General features: G+C 40.1%; 1 protein-coding gene and 3 non-coding genes across 4 annotated transcripts in view; 3 read left to right on the forward strand and 1 right to left on the reverse strand.

Annotated features, from left to right (window-relative positions):
• Positions 1–17,275, reverse strand: part of hmcn1 (hemicentin 1) — a 208,005-nt gene that overhangs the window by 91,245 nt on the left and 99,485 nt on the right. Inside the window, 10 exon segments of the mRNA XM_056275570.1 lie at positions 9,002–9,283; positions 11,092–11,370; positions 11,651–11,805; positions 12,005–12,131; positions 12,389–12,536; positions 13,920–14,050; positions 14,213–14,407; positions 14,884–14,979; positions 15,441–15,692; positions 16,909–17,036. Of these exon segments, the coding sequence (XP_056131545.1) occupies positions 9,002–9,283; positions 11,092–11,370; positions 11,651–11,805; positions 12,005–12,131; positions 12,389–12,536; positions 13,920–14,050; positions 14,213–14,407; positions 14,884–14,979; positions 15,441–15,692; positions 16,909–17,036 (1,793 nt within the window).
• Positions 4,588–4,669, forward strand: trnas-aga (transfer RNA serine (anticodon AGA)). The gene has a single exon. It is a non-coding gene; the product is annotated as a tRNA-Ser (tRNA).
• trnas-aga (transfer RNA serine (anticodon AGA)) lies at positions 5,364–5,445 on the forward strand. Its single transcript has one exon. It is a non-coding gene; the product is annotated as a tRNA-Ser (tRNA).
• On the forward strand, positions 5,881–5,962 carry trnas-aga (transfer RNA serine (anticodon AGA)). The gene has a single exon. It is a non-coding gene; the product is annotated as a tRNA-Ser (tRNA).

Genomic DNA, 17,275 nt, shown 5'->3' on the forward strand with positions numbered 1-17,275 from the left:
TTTTCATCAAGGATCTCTCTGTACTTTGCTCCATTCATCTTTCCCTCGATCCTGACTAGTCTCCCAGTTCCTGCCACTGAAAAACATCCCCACAGCATGATGCTGCCACCACCATGCTTCACTGTAGGGATGGTATTAGCAAGGTGATGAGAGGTGCCTGGTTTCCTCCAGACGTGACGTTTGGCATTCAGGCCAAAGAGTTCAATCTTGGTTTCATCAGACCAGAGAATCTTGTTTCTCATGGTCTGAGAGTCCTTTAGGTGCTTTCTGGCAAACTCCAAGCGGGCTGTCATGTGCCTTTTACTGAGCAGAGGCTTACGTCTGGCCACTCTACCATAAAGGCCTGATTGGTGGAGTGATGCAGAGATGGTTGTCCTTCTGCAAGGTTCTCCCATCTCCACAGAGGAACGCTGGAGCTCTGTCAGAGTGACCAGCGGGTTCTTGGTCACCTCCCTGAGCAAGGCCCTTCTCCCCCGATTGCTCAGTTTGGCTGGGCGGCCAGCTCTAGGAAGAGTCCTGGTGGATCCAAACTTATTCTATTTATGAATGATGGAGACCACTGTGCTCTTCGGGACCTTCAAAGCTGTAGAAATTTTTTTGTACCCTTCCCCACATCTGTGCCTCAATACAATCCTGTCTCGGAGGTCCACAGACAATTCCTTTGACTTCATGGCTTGGTTTCTGCTCTGACACTGTCAACAGTGGGACCTTATACTATAGACAGGTGTGTGCCTTTCCAAATCAAGTCCAATTAATTGAATTTACTACAGGTGGACTCCAATCAAGATGTAGAAACATCTCAAGGATGATCAGTGGAAACAGGATGAACCTGAGCTCAATTTTGAGTGTCATAGCAAAGGGTGTGAATACTTATGTATATGCAGTATTTCAGTTTTTTATTTTCGATAAATTTGCAAAAATTTCAACAAAACCTTTTTCACTTTGTCATTATGGGGTATTGTGTGTAGATTGATGAGGGAAAAAAAGGAATTTAATCCATTTTGGAATAAGGCTGTAACATAACAAAATGTGGGGAAAGTGAAGGGGTGTGAATACTTTCCGGATGCACTGTACCACAGACCCAACAACCTCTCTGTCAGTAGCACTTTCTCTGCTTAACCAGTTTGGATCACTATCAGGATAAAAAATAAACTTGCACAAAAGTGAATTGTTCCCAATTAATAGTAAAGCATTTGACCTAGACTACGATGACATACCATTCCAAATTGAAGAAAGACAATTCACCTACTTGGGAGTAGCAGTCACACGGAAATTTAAAAATCTTTTAAGAAAATTTCATGACTACTAAATTAGGTTAAAAATTTGTTACTGCAGTGGTCCCCTCTTACACTGTCCCTTGCTGGATGAATAAACTCTATAAAAATGAATATACTAACTAAGTTTACATATTTATTTCAGTATTTACCGGTGTTCATCCCAAAATAATTTTTTGTTTCATCAGATTTGATTATTTCCTCATATATATGGCAAAATAAGAGGCCACGAGTAAGCAGGATCTTACTTCGGAGATTCAAAAGAGACAGGAGCATGGGGCTACCTGATGGGCTGCTAATATTTGCTGTCTTGCTTTTTGGAACCACTTTTACCTTCAGCCAGACAGCCCAGAATAGACATCTCTGGAGCTAAGATCATGCCAGGATATTTCGTTTCCAGCACTTCTTGGCTCAACACTCAATTACTCTCTGACTAAACTAATAGACAACCTGGTTGTATGTCATACCCTTAAAGTGTGGGCCCAGTTCAGGGAGACTTTTGGGTACAGATACTTCTCTATTTGGAGTCCTGTTTCTTCCAATCATCATCTTTTCATACCATCTCAACACGAATCAACCTTTCAGGATTGGCACAAGAAAGACATCTGATTTTTTAAAGACATGTTCAAAAACAAGTCAAGTCAATTTTATTTGTATAGCCCAATATCACAAATTACAAATTCGCCTCAAGAGGCTTTACAGCTGTAATGTAAAACGACACTTTTGCGTCTTTCACCCAGTTGTCTGAGAAACACAACTTACCCGGAACACACTTCTTTCAATATTTACAGGTCAGACAATATATGCGTTCTTTCCTGAAAAACCTGACACTAATCCTGTCGACATATTTCTCTCCTTTGACCCACTATCTAAAGATGCATTGTCAACATTATGCAGAAAAATGTCCATGCTTACATGTCCACCTCTTGACAAGATTAAAACAGCCTGGGAACACAATTTGGGACATGCACTATTTGATGACCAATGGGATTCTATTCTTACATCAATACACAAATTCTCACTATGTGCAAGACACTGCCTAGTGCAATTTAAGGTGGTTCATATGGCCCACATGTCTAAGGTTAAATTATTGAGCATCTATCCTGATATCACCCCCATCTGCGACAAATGCAAAAACAGTGATGCTACACTGATACACACGTGCTGGCTGTGCCCTCACTTGGAAAAATTCTGGAAAGATGTTTTTCACACTCCAACATTTTAAAGCAGAACCAAGACCCAGACCCTCTGATTGCTTTGTTTGGCAGTACTGACGGAATGGCTCCTCATTTGACATTTGCAGAGTGCCGCATGGTTACCTTTGCTTCACTCTTGGCCAGATGTGCAGTTTTGCTCAGGTGGAAGGATGCTGCCCCACCCACACTTAAGTCAGTGGCTTCGAGATGTAATGTCTTGCCTCAACCTGGAGATGTTGCGCTTCTCAGTCAGTGGTTCTTAGAAAACATTTTATAAAACTTGGGAACCCTTTTTAACATACTTCCATAACACCCAAACGACATAACATGCCATGCATTTTACCTTTGCCCTTGACATGAAAATAACAGCCGACTTCATGGAAATAGCTGCAGCTTTACTTCTTATTTATTTATTGCTAAAGATTGTGCCTTAAAACTACTCTGGACAGTCAAAGCGGTGAAGGGATGGGGGTGGGAGGGAAGGGCTGTTTTATTTTATTTTATCACTATTATCAATGTCATTGTTATTGCTTCCTTTTCTTTCTTTACTTTCAATGTATACTTTATAACAATGTGGAACACATCTGCCCAACCCTGATAATTCCTTTTGCTAATGAAAATATTTTGGAATATAAAATACAGGGCTCCTGTGTGTACCCAAGGTTAAAAAGAAGTCAGCTGGTGGCAGGGCCTTTTTCTATCAGGTCCCGTTCTTAACCTGCCTGCTGCCATCAGACAATCAGAGTTTGATGAGTCCATTAAATCCAAACTTAAAACTAATCTTTTTGCCTTAGCCTACAATTAGTTGCCTTTAAGTTGAGTGCTTCACAACCTGTACTGCATGGCGGGTTGGTTTCTGTCTCAATGAATTTACCAACCACTGTTTTGCCAATGAGATTATAGAGTATAGATTATTGACTATTGCAAACTTTTCTCTTCTCTCACGTCTTTTCTCGATCTCTGAATGATGTCTTGTTTCCCTTTTTCTGTGTGTGAATGGTGTGATGTGAGTCTCCCTTGTGTGCACGTGCAGTCTGTCCTCCTCCCAGGTCTCAATGGTGATGGTGGTTGCCACTTGGACACTGCTTGGCATCCTCATCACATTTTCTTTCTATATATCTTAATAATCCATATAATTTTGTTATCCTGTTTTAATGTTACATCCTTCTCTCACTAAGATGTGCGACCAATTTTTTTTTTTAAACATATCGCTTGGGTCCTGGGCTGTTCTGGTGGTGTCTGGACACTGCTTTGGCATCGTTCTCCTCATATTACTCATATATTTTAGAATTTAATTATAATTCTGTTATCCTCTTTCAATGTTGTATTCTGTAAATTGTGTACACACAACATCCATTGCACGTTGTCCGTCTTGGGAGAGAGATCCCTCCCTCTGTTTATCTCCCTGAGGTTTCTTCCTATTTTTTCGCCCTGTTAAATGTTTTTTTTTTCTTTTAGGGAGTTGTTCCTTATCTGATGCAAGGGTCTTCTAAGGACAGGATGTTGTGTTGCTGTAAAGCCCCTTGAGGCAAATTTGTAATTTGTGATACTGGGCTATACAAATAAAACTGACTTGACTATGGAACGTAAACATTGTTTCCAAAATGAAAATGGGCATTCTCAATGGAAACATTCACTGGTGTCATTCTGTGATTAACATAATGAAAAATGTAAAGACAGTTGTGTAGCAATGCAAACTAATTAAGCTCAGGGCCAACAGGGTTTAGTCTGGTCTCTCTCTTCATGTTTGACAATGAATACCTATACAGTAGTGTCTTTGTCCACATAACAAGAGTCAGAATATAATTATATGTGGATCTTGGTTCCAGGGTGAGAGATAAACGACTTTTACTGGGTTCGAGGATAAAAGTTTGCAGAGAGCATTTCTCTTGTAGGTCTTTCAGCATCTTATTGTTAAAGATTTTTTCAGTAGGGGTGACAAAAAGAATTTATGATGTCTTACTGATAATTAAACAATACTACCCATATTTAGAGAAATAAGGAAGCGCAAGTATGTAAACGGCAGATGCACCATTCCCATGAGGAGGATTCAAAGCACATGCACTTAAGATACAGGGTGGCCTTACAAGAAAAACTGAGTTTTAAATACTGTATAAGTTGTTGTGACCGAGTGGTTAAGGTGATGGACTAGAAACCCATTGGGGTCTCCCCGCACAGGTTCGAATCCTGCTGACAACGATGTGCAATTTATTTGCCCATCTCTGTCAGGCTTCATATGATGGTAGACGTTAATGTTGGACTGGTGTGGTACGAAAGATTTGTGACCAGACGTCAAAAACCTCTCCCGGATTCATTCCGAACTCAGCAAGAATAAGCCTTATGAAAAGGTTTAGGGCAACCTTGAAGAGGTGGGTACTAATTAAAGAAGAAAAAAACCTAAAGTGCCATCTCTGAGAAAACTCTAATCATGGCAGATATCCATCTACTAGTCCAATATAGATTCGTCAAACTGACAATTTGTCAGTGGAGACAAAAATGTACATCAAAATATTCTCTGGGATATTTTTGAGTTTAGCAAAAACAAGCTTTATGAAAAGGATTAAGACAAATCTTGTAGAGATGGGCACTAATCAAGCTTTTTTGACTACACGGCCAAGAGGGTTTATTCTGGACATTCTCATTATATTTGACAATGAATATCAATTTCTCTTGTTTTTCTGCACCTCACTGATGGCAAGGACAATTTTTTCAGAGGGGCTCACAAATAATGTCTTACTTCTGATTAACCAATACTAATCATAGTTTAGAGAAATGAGGACGCACAAGTATGTAATGACAGATGCATCATTCCCACAAGGAATATTTAGTCCATGCACTTCAGAGACAGGGTGTTTTCCCATGAGAACCACACTTGGTTTTCCATCTGCTACCAGTTGTCGTGGCCGAGTGATTAAGGCGATGGACTAGAAATCCATTGGGGTCTCCCCGCGCAGGTTCGAATCCTGCCGACAACGACAATCACTACCTTTGGTTGACCCGTCCATCATGCAAATTGTAATCGCTTAACTGTTTTAGTATGGAACAAAACATTGTTTCCACAATGAAAATGGACATTCTCATTGAAAACATTCACGGGTGTCATTCTGTGACTAGCGTTCCAGGGTGAGAGATAAACAGCTTTTACTGGGTTTGAGGATGAATAAAAGTTTGCAGAGAGCATTTCTCTTGTAGGTCTTTCAGCATCTTATTGTTAAAGATTTTTTTTCCAGTAGGGGTGACAAAAAGAATTTATAATGTCTTACTAACAATTAACCAATACTACCCATAGAGATATGAGGAAGCGCAAGTATGTAAACGGCAGATGCACCATTCCCATGAGGAGGATTCAAAGCACATGCACTTAAGATACAGGGTGGCCTTATGAGAAAAACTCTTTGAATAATTTTGATGTTGTTGTGGCCGAGTGGTTAAGGCGATGGACTAGAAATCCATTGGGGTCTCCCCGCGCAGGTTCGAATCCTGCCAACAACGATGGAGTCTTACTTTGGCTGTCTCTGCAATAAAACATAATCATGGAAGATGCAAGTCTACTACAAAATAGAGGATTATACGGGTATTTTTAGACTTCACAAAATATATGAAACCATATAGATGAGTTACAATGCCTAACTGAAGGTGGCTGCAAGAAGCTTGAGGATAACTTCCTGATGTTTTGATTTTCAGCTTTTAACTGAAGTGTCTCAACAAGGCCAGTCAACTGCGCATCTTAAAAGGTGTTGCAGGAAAAATAATCCAATCAAGTAAAAAAAAAATAGAAGTGGATTTATAAGAAGAGGTGACCCAAGATGGTATTTGTGTGTGAAACAAACCACAAGAACTACAACTTCAACTTTGGACTGGTACCCAAAGACAACAGAAAGTACTATCTTAACTACCTCACATTGCACCACAACATAAACTGGGACTGACTGGCAAAAGTATTTGCTGAAGTGTGAAGCATTCATTCACTTTGGCTCAACAAAATCCAGATGCCGACATGATCGATGCAAGGGTTTGTACTAAGCTCTCTGTGGTGCACACGCTGTCATGTGCATGATCAATGTATGTATGTACATACATACAAGTACATGTAATGCTGTCATGAATGTATGACAGCGCTTGAGTGGAGGAAACTATGCCAACTGAAGTTTCATGAATGTGCATAATCATTTTATGTCTGGTGATATAAGAGTGGACGTGGGATCCTCATGAGAAGAAACACGTGGCCTTGTCAGTATCTGCATATTTGGGATTCTATTATCTACACTGTGTCCATACTGTATGTTACATGTTTGTGTGTCTTCATGCTTGTGTGTCTGTGGACATATAAGATATTTAAGGTTTCTTGTCATATTTTTAGTGAGATGGAGATGATGAGCACCTTTACAGCTGTTGTAGAGATGGTAATTAGCCTGAGACCATCTGGATATCAGTCATATACACTACCGTTCAAAAGTTTGGGATCACCCAAACAATTTTGTGTTTTCCATGAAAAGTCACACTTATTCACCACCATATGTTGTGAAATGAATAGAAAATAGAGTCAAGACATTGACAAGGTTAGAAATAATGATTTGTATTTGAAATAAGATTTTTTTTACATCAAACTTTGCTTTCGTCAAAGAATCCTCCATTTGCAGCAATTACAGCATTGCAGACCTTTGGCATTCTAGCTGTTAATTTGTTGAGGTAATCTGGAGAAATTGCACCCCACGCTTCCAGAAGCAGCTCCCACAAGTTGGATTGGTTGGATGGGCACTTCTTTGAGCAGATTGAGTTTCTGGAGCATCACATTTGTGGGGTCAATTAAACGCTCAAAATGGCCAGAAAAAGAGAACTTTCATCTGAAACTCGACAGTCTATTCTTGTTCTTAGAAATGAAGGCTATTCCATGCGAGAAATTGCTAAGAAATTGAAGATTTCCTACACCGGTGTGTACTACTCCCTTCAGAGGACAGCACAAACAGGCTCTAACCAGAGTAGAAAAAGAAGTGGGAGGCCGCGTTGCACAACTGAGCAAGAAGATAAGTACATTAGAGTCTCTAGTTTGAGAAACAGACGCCTCACAGGTCCCCAACTGGCATCTTCATTAAATAGTACCTGTTAGAGCCTGTTTGTGCTGTCCTCTGAAGGGAATAGTACACACCGGTGTAGGAAATCTTCAATTTCTTAGCAATTTCTCGCATGGAATAGCCTTCATTTCTAAGAACAAGAATAGACTGTCGAGTTTCAGATGAAAGTTCTCTTTTTCTGGCCATTTTGAGCGTTTAATTGACCCCACAAATGTGATGCTCCAGAAACTCAATCTGCTCAAAGAAGTGCCCATCCAACCAATCCAACTTGTGGGAGCTGCTTCTGGAAGCGTGGGGTGCAATTTCTCCAGATTACCTCAACAAATTAACAGCTAGAATGCCAAAGGTCTGCAATGCTGTAATTGCTGCAAATGGAGGATTCTTTGACGAAAGCAAAGTTTGATGTAAAAAAAATCTTATTTCAAATACAAATCATTATTTCTAACCTTGTCAATGTCTTGACTCTATTTTCTATTCATTTCACAACATATGGTGGTGAATAAGTGTGACTTTTCATGGAAAACACGAAATTGTTTGGGTGATCCCAAACTTTTGAACGGTAGTGTACACTAAACCTCTATGCATTTCTCTGCAAGATCTCCTAGAAGATTCTGTCCAGATGCTCACTCTCCTCCTTTTCATACCTTCCACATGCATACACACACTCCCCCTCACAACCTTGCAAATATATATTCTCTCTCTTTTACTCACTCAGTCCATTTCTTTGTTTCGCTTATGTGCACACACAAGCCATATGTACATTTTTGGTATAGCAAAGAATTAGAGCCAAGATATTTGAGCAGGCAAGTGGTGAGCTGTTGCAATGACTGATGATAAAAGGGAAAGAATAAGGCAAAGAAATAAATGAAAACAAATCCTTTACATTTTCACTCACACTTGTCAGCTTCATGCTGTCTTGACAATCTCTTTCTTTGGCCAATCCTATCAAGCTTTTAAGAACAACAGCTGCTGATCTAGGACCATTGGTCAAGTCACATGGCCCTATAAATTGCACTATGGCTTATGAGGTAACCCTAACCCAGATAATTTATGAATAAAGCCCTTGGCTCTCACCAACTATAAACCAGTCATTACAGGGTAAGGCCTCTGAGGATTATGACTTTCTTTCTGTGGAGTCTGCCCGTTCTGCTCTGATTTTAACTGGTATTGGCTAAGTCAAGTGTTTGGCCACCTTGACTGTTTCCTTTTCCCTTTCAATTTGCCTTCTTCAGTGAGCAGTTGTAATTAACCCCGATACACCCCTATAATGCAGTAGATGTACTCTGAATAAGAAGACATTCTATTCAGAGTGACTACAACATTTTGGAGACTACTGTATATAATAACACAGCAACACACTGCGATTTGCATATCAGTAATATACACTGTGATATATGATATAGACTGTATTTTTTTATGGGGAGTGTGAGGATGTGCAAATGTGCATGTGTTCATGTACCTGAAACGTTGACGTCGTACTTGATCCCCTTCTCCCCGGCAACACTGGTTGCCACACAAACGTAGCGCCCTGAATCAGAAACCGTGACAGAGAGGATCTCCATCTTCCTCCCATGCTGGAGGATACGGATGCTTTCCCCATCCTGCACAGGAACGCCGTCCTTCAGCCAGGTGAGGGAGGGGGGGGGGTGACCCCCAGCCTCACACTCCAGGGTCAGCGGCTTGCTGAGGACCACCTTCCTCTCTGTGGGACCATCACCACCCCCAGTGATGGTAGGAGGCACTGGGAGAGTGAAATGAGAACGGAGGGAGAGTAAAAGCTCAGAGGGGTTTTCTGTCATTCTTTTCATTTATTCACACCTAATATTTTAACATTTGCTCTCTTCATAATTTGTTTAATGAAAAGAGAGGAAAAGGGGGTGAAAATTGATGCCGTTTCAGAAATACACCTCATCTTTCTTTGTGGTTCTCCAGGATTTCACTTGGTTATTTGTAGGTCATCTGCAGCTATTTTGAATAATTTTTTGATTGAGAGCAACAAGGTCCTTAAAGTTCAAATGCAAAAGATTGCACAGCTCCTACATTTCCTGAAGATTCAGTTTTTCAGTGATTATGCAACAAACAAATCCTTCATCATCAATACAGCATCTCTGAGACTGTTGACAAATACATCCCTACATGAAGTCAATTTTATTTGTATAGCACAATATCATAAATTACAAATTTGCCTCAGTGGGCTTTACAACAACACAACATCATATCCTTAGCCCCTCATACTGAATAAAGAAAAACTCCATAAAAAAAAAAACCTTTAACAGGGAGAAAAAATAGGAAAGAAGAAACCTCAGCGAGAGCAACAGAGGAAGGATTTCTTTCCCAAGATGGACAGACGTGCAATGGATATTGTGTGTACAGAATAAAACACAATTAAATGAATACAACATTGAAAGAGGATAACAGAATTATAATGGAATTATAAGATATATGAAGAATGTGATGAGGATGCCGCCAAGCAGTGTCCAGATGCCACCCGAACAGCCTAGCACCTCAGCCACATGACCACCATCACCATGTAGACCTGACAGGAGGACAGACTACACATATACACAGGGAGACTCACATCACACCATTCACATATGCAGGAGAAGAGACAAGAAAAAAACATTAGTCATACATCAGAGAGAGAGAGAGAGAGAGAGAAGGGCATAATATTGAAACAGGATAAAAAAATTATATGTATTTATAAGATATATAAAAAAATGTGATGAGTAGGATACCAAGCAGTGTCCAGGTGGAGACCACCATCACAATGGATACCTGGGAGGGGGACAGACTGCATGTGCACACGAGGGGGACTCATATCACACCATTCACATACACAGGAGAAGACATCATTCAGAGAGAGAAAATACATGTGAGAGAAGAGAACTGTTTGCAATAGTCAATAATCTATACTCTATAACCTCATCAGCAGAACAGTGGTTGGTAAATTCACTGAGACAGAAACCAACCCACCATGGAGTTCAGGTTGTAAAGTAGTCAATTTAAAGGCAACTAACTGTAAGCTAAGGCAAAAAGATGAGTTTTAAGTTTGGATGTAAAGGACTCAACAGACTTTGATTGTCTGATGGCAGCAGGCAGGTTATTCCACAAGAATGGGGCCCTGATAGGAAAAGGCCCTGCCACCAGCTGACTCCTTTTTAAATTTGGGTACACAGGAGGCCTGTATTTTAAGAGCGGAGAGCTCGAGATGGAATGTATGGTGTAAGTAGATCAAACAGGTAAGATGGGGCAAGCCCATTTAGCATTTTATAACTCAGCAGAAACACCTTGAAGTCTGATCCAACATGGATAGGAAGCCAATGAAGGCAGGCAAGAATAGACGTAATATGGTCAACTTTAGTTAGGATTCCAGCTGCAGCATTAGGAACAACACAATACTGGAAATATCTAAATACACTATGGCAAACCTTGACACTGAGTTTTACGTATTTCATGTTATTATTGAAACAATGAACTCATATGGGAAAAAAAACATGTTGGTAATTATTGACAAATATTATATCGGTAGCTTCACAGTAACATTCTTACAATAGATATCCAAGTCGTAGCTCTTCTCAGCAGTCCCGGCCACACTGGTCACCTTGCAGGTGTACATGCCGGCATCCGACGCCTGTGCCTGGTTGATCTTCAGGTAATGTCCTCGTTCTACGTACTGGGCTTGTCGACTGGAAAGTAAGGGCTCTCCGTTACGGTACCAGGTGATGATGGGCAGGGGCACACCGCGTGCCTCACACTCCAGCATTACCATCGTGTCCAGGAGGGCTGTGATCTCCATTGTTACATTCCCACCTTTGATGGTGGGGGGTACTGAAGGAATGGTGGGAAAATACAATTTTTTTTCTGAATGATATCAAATATGAGACCATGAAATATTAAATGATACCTTATCAGTTCAGTCGAATTGTCTCAATTGTGCCAGATACAATTAAGCTATCAATGAAAGAAAATGACTCCATTTCTAAATTATTTCTCCTCAAGTTTGCCGTTAATACTGCTAAATCCATAGTGACATCATCTACAACACTAAGCTTCACCCACCATTAGTTAAATGGCTGGTTTTGATTCCATATGGTCAATGGACACTCACCATAGACACTAAGATTAAAATCCTTGGACTGTTTGCTAGCGGCATTGGTGACACTACATTGGTAGCGGGCCTGATCCCCCAGACGGGCACTTTTGATCTTCAGAATCTGACCTCTGTTTGTGACTTCCAGATTGGGATCACCCAGGAACACAAGCCTGGGAAAGGCGAGAAAAATAAATGATGTTAGGGATGGATGGATGTAAGGGAGGAAGGTGAGATTAAAGTGTTTAAGGATTGTGGTCAATTCATTTATTTCAGTTCTGTCATATTGGTCATTCACTGGATGCATACACAAAATCTTGAATTTAAAAAAAAAAGCCATAACATTGATAATAAATACTCGAGGCCACTTACTTCCTGTCCTTGAACCATTTGATTGTGGGAAAGGGCACTCCTTTGACCTTGCACTCCAGACTGATCTCCTGATTGACAACGGTTGAAACGTCTCGAGGAGAGCCTGACCCTATGATGGTGGGTGGAACTGGGGTACAAAGGGGCAAGACGGTTACAGCATATTAGACATTAAAAAAATAATCTTGAAACTGATTCCAAAGATTGTCATTCAAATAGAAAACAGAATCAAATTCCCAACTTATTTAGCACTCGCTATTCAACCTGCTTAGAGTGCTGACATCTCTTCACTTTGACTGCTGCGAGGCATTAAAAGTATTCGAAATGATAATGTCTGTCTTTTCCCCTGTCTTGTCTTAGGGATAATCATGCCTAAACTGCCCTCACCCAGCACATCCAGAAAGAAGCCCTTCTCAGTGTTGCCAGCAATGTTGATGGCTTTACAGCTGTAGCTGCCTGCATCTGCTGTGGCTGCCTTCAGCAGCTTCAGAGTTCTTCCTTTATCATGGATCTGGATGCTGCCACTAGGAACTACCTGTGAGCCAGCAGAAGGGAATTAAACAAAAACAATGACTTTAAAGGAATATGATGCCTTCACCTATATGTAATAGTTAATTCTCTATTGGTAGGTAAGAATGTAGTTACTGTTGTTAGAACAAGTCTGAAATTATTAAAAGAGAAAATGCAAACTTTTTCCAGTGATATCCAACACAATAAAATGCAGGATCAATGCTCGGGTTAGCAGTGCTGGTATAATGCTACGGCTAAGAAAGTTTGTGCTGCCACCTGCAATGACAGCAGAACTGGATCCATGATAGGCTGGGTCTGTGGCTCCAGCTTGGAGCCAATTATTAATTCTGTTAAGAAGTACAATCTAAAAAAATTTTTTTTTTAAAAACCAAAGTATTTTATGATTATACCATTTAGATTGAAAATATAAATAGTTGTAAACAGTTGCTCAGAGGTAATGGCAGTCTGAGAAGAGAACATTTTGATTCAGATTGCTCTCCATTTGACGTTTAAAGTAATGGTGCGCTGATTTTTCCATCTGTGGGATATGAGGCACTTTTCAAGGAAAGGGGAGCACAATTGCCAAGGGAACAGCAACCACCCAGCCTGTGTAACTGAAATATTACACTACAGTGGCGGTTACACTACGATGTTCACAGTCACATCTATTTTAAAGTCACATCTATATTAAAGTATATGGTTTTACAACACGATTAGATATTTTTTCTTAGTTACAAACAGCTCTTTAAACACATACACTCTTTTATTCCCCTTATATAATTACTCTCTATGTCTTCTATTTGCTGGTGTTGTGTGCCCATATGTGTTGATGGGTCTAGCTTTGTAAAGTCTATGTATCTGTCTATCTATCTGTCTATCCACATGCACACAAACACACATGCATGCATGTGAAAACACACAAATGCACAACATAGACACATAAACACACACCCACAAAGACTCACACAGCTTATATTAGTCTTATGACTATTCACTTGAAGTGTACACCCTGTGATCAGAGCGCAGTGATTTAATGACATTTTTCATTAGCAGACGGAAAGACCCCACTTCTAATAATAGCCTTTCGTTACTTTTATGAATGTCAAGGCCTGTCTATTGGTCTCAGCGGTGATCCACCTGAGAAGCAGACTTATTTCACAGCTGTTCTTTTTTATGAGACCATAGCTGATTCTCTGGATATCATTACGCTATCAACACATAATGTCACTCTAAACAGCCATCATTTATAGACATTTTTTACACAAATACTAAAACTCAGAATGAGACAATGTTTATTGTTTAATGGAATAATCTAAGTGGGATAACGCACATAAAACACAACTTAACGTCATAATTTGTCAAAGTTCATTTCATGTTTGGAGAAGTAATTGGATGAGGTTTCACCTACAGGAATCCCATCCTTGTACCAGGTGATGACGGGGGTGGGGCTTCCTGTGACATCACACACCAAGCTAGTTGGCTGGCTCAGAACCACTGACACATTGCCTGGCAACTCACTGTCATGGATATTTGGGGGCACTGTGGAGGTCACAGGATATATAAAATATATAACAGTGTAAGGGAGAGGCTGTCTGCAAACAACTGATTGAATTGGTGAATATATTAAACTAAAATCACAGACCAGGAATACATAGACAGACAGACAGACAGGAAAGGGCTCATATTGTGCAGTTTAATCACCGTTGACTTTGAGCTGGTACTTCCTCTCAGTTGATCCAGCATCGTTGGCGGCAGTACAGACATACTCGCCATTGTCCAGAGGTGACACGGATGCCAGGATGAGCAGGGTACCATCCTCCAGGATAGACACACCAGGCTCATTACCTGTCAGCTCCTGTCCATTCCTTAACCACCTGATCACTGGTTTAGGAAGTCCTGTAGGGGCGGGGGAGAAGACAGAGAGAAAGAGTAAGAGAGAGAAGAGAGAGAGAGAGAGAGAGAGAGAGAGAGAGAGAGAGAGAGAGAGAGAGAGAGAGAGAGAGAGAGAGAGAGAGAGCGAGAGAGAGAGAGAAAGAGAATGAAACAGTGAACTTATTGAAATCATCAAGTTACCTTTGATTTCCTAGTTGTTAGCACTATTTCATTTTCCTTGCAGTTGCAATGATAATTCAGAAATGATTATATATATATATATATATATATATATATATATATATATATATATATATATATATATATATATACATATATATATATATTCTGTTGTTCGCCCTCACATAAATAGTTTTGGACAAGACTCTACAAATTGCCTTGACTGTAAACATAAATTCTGTCAGTACAGTAAAAATATTGGTATCTTGTTGTTTAATGATATTATGAGAGCACTACTGTAGAGAGAGTTAAAAGAATACCTTTGGCAGGGCAGGGGAAGGCAATGCGCTGGTTTGCCACTCTCTCCTGCAGGGGACTGTTGAATGGGGGCTCTAGTACTTCTACCACAGGGGGTACTGGGGAGACACACACACAAACATCCGTTACTCATGAATTTCAGACTAAACAGACAAATACCATGTATCCTAGTTGTATTTAAACTTTATGTGTATGTTTATGAATAACACCAATACATTAGAAACAAATGTCATGCAAGTCACAGTTCTCTCATGTTTTAATGCTTCTTTTTTTCATTTTTAGAGTGAAATACAATATTTGCTACCATATTCACCTGACTATCTTGACATGCATGTTTGCTCTAAGAAACTAAAAATTAACATAAGGTGAATCTGGGATGAATATACTTCAAGTTTTCCCACGCCCCCTAAATCAAGATGGTGGGTTTATTTTTGTCCAACAGTGCCATATGGCATTATTTAAGCATAGATACAAATGTGTGGATTAACATTTTGAAAAAAAAAACCCAAAACAACAACAACAGCGGAGTTCGTGTGGTTTGTTTAAAGAAAACACAAACCTTGCACCAGGAGCTGAATCTGAGCTTCATCTCTTCCGGCACTGTTCAATGCCACACAGGTGTAGGTCCCTTCATCGTCGAGCCCCACATGGCTCAGGGCAAGGCTACCATCAGAGGATACTGAGTACTGCCTGTCATCCTTTACCCAGGTGACAGTGGGCTCTGGGACCCCCTGCACCACACAGGGCAGCTCTACGGGATACCCCACCTGTACCTTCATGACCCTCGGACCTGCCTGGATACTGGGGGGCACTGGAGGACAGAGAGAGAGACAAAACGTGACATTTCAACTTGAACTTTTATCTCCGTTTTTGTTTATATGTAGCTAAGAAACTGTTTTAATAGGCAAAATGGCGAGTGAGGGGTATGAATGAGTGAGAGTGTATGAGTGTAAATGTAGACACTGGAGGGTGTGTGTGCATATGTGTGCATAAATGTCAAGGTTTGGGCATATAAATATGGGCCCTTGTGTTTTTTTATGTGTATCATAATTATTGTTTTTAAGGACTCACATTTGTTAGGTGGCAGTATCAGGGATTGTAATATTCTCTAATCAGTTTTATGTGATTTTTTTTTCTTTCTGAAGGTGTTATCTTCTAGTACGGTGTTTCCCAACCCAGTCCTCAAGGACCCCCTATCTTGCAGATTTTCATTGTAACCCTGCATAGGTAACCCTGCTTGTACTTACTCAACCAATGATCTCACAGCACTTAATTATACAAGGTGTGCAAAATCTGACACAATTCATTGCTGATTGGCTGAATAACTACAAACAGGTACCTATTCGGGGTTGCAAAGAAAATCTGCAGGATAGGGGGTCCTTGAGGACTGGGTTGGGAAACACAGCTCTAGTATACTATAAATTTGGAACAGAAGTATCAAAAAACATTTTTGACTTGAATTTTATGAGTGTTTATTTTGAGGGTTCAAGTGGACAGTCATTGTAAATAATAATTTGCTGTTACTTTTCTTGCCTTTTTCAGTAAAGAATAAGGATGAATAAAGACAAATAAAATAAATTGACATACGCCTGGCCAAGACTAGCTCTAATCATAAAAACCCAAGAGGACCACAATTATGATTTCTCAGTTCTTTTTTGTCATTGTTTTTTCATTATTTTGCCTTTACCCCACAGTAATATAATGTCATTGTTTTTTCATTATTTTGCCTTTACCGCACAGTAATATAATCTAATAACTCATCGTTTGATTTCAACTTTATTAGGTGAGAATGATGATTCGGAATTTATATCAATGATTACTGTGGGAGAGCTCAAAGATTCAAGTAATTTAAGTATAAAAGTCACATTTAAAACACATTGTGTCAGTTTACAGCTTAAGCTCGAATTGTCCCGCTGAATTCTGCTACGATCTGAGAATTTAGGAGTACTCAAATTCACAGTCGGGAAAACCCACACTGATGGATTGTAATTTTTCCTTTTTTTCAGACAGCAATCGTCTGACCGTACCCAAAACACTGAGGTGAACCAACTGGGTGAGGTTGCCGGCGATGTTGGACGCGACACACACATACAGGCCACTGTCAGAGACTCTGGTCTCCATTATCTTCAAAGAGCCAGAAGGAAGCTGTGTATGTCTAGGAGAAACACACACACGAGCACCCATTGACGTAAACTGATGTGACGCTGTATCATATTCATTCATACACACCTATGTGATAACACACACAAATGCACACACTCATCCTTAAACACTCGTTTTTTTCTCTACTCCTCAATCATTTGCTAACTGTTCAACACACACACACACACACACACACACACGCACACACACACACACACACACACAGTGATGTAAATTGATGTGACACTGTAT

Source organism: Lampris incognitus, chromosome 3, assembly GCF_029633865.1.
Source record: "Lampris incognitus isolate fLamInc1 chromosome 3, fLamInc1.hap2, whole genome shotgun sequence".
Lineage (NCBI taxonomy): Eukaryota > Metazoa > Chordata > Actinopteri > Lampriformes > Lampridae > Lampris > Lampris incognitus.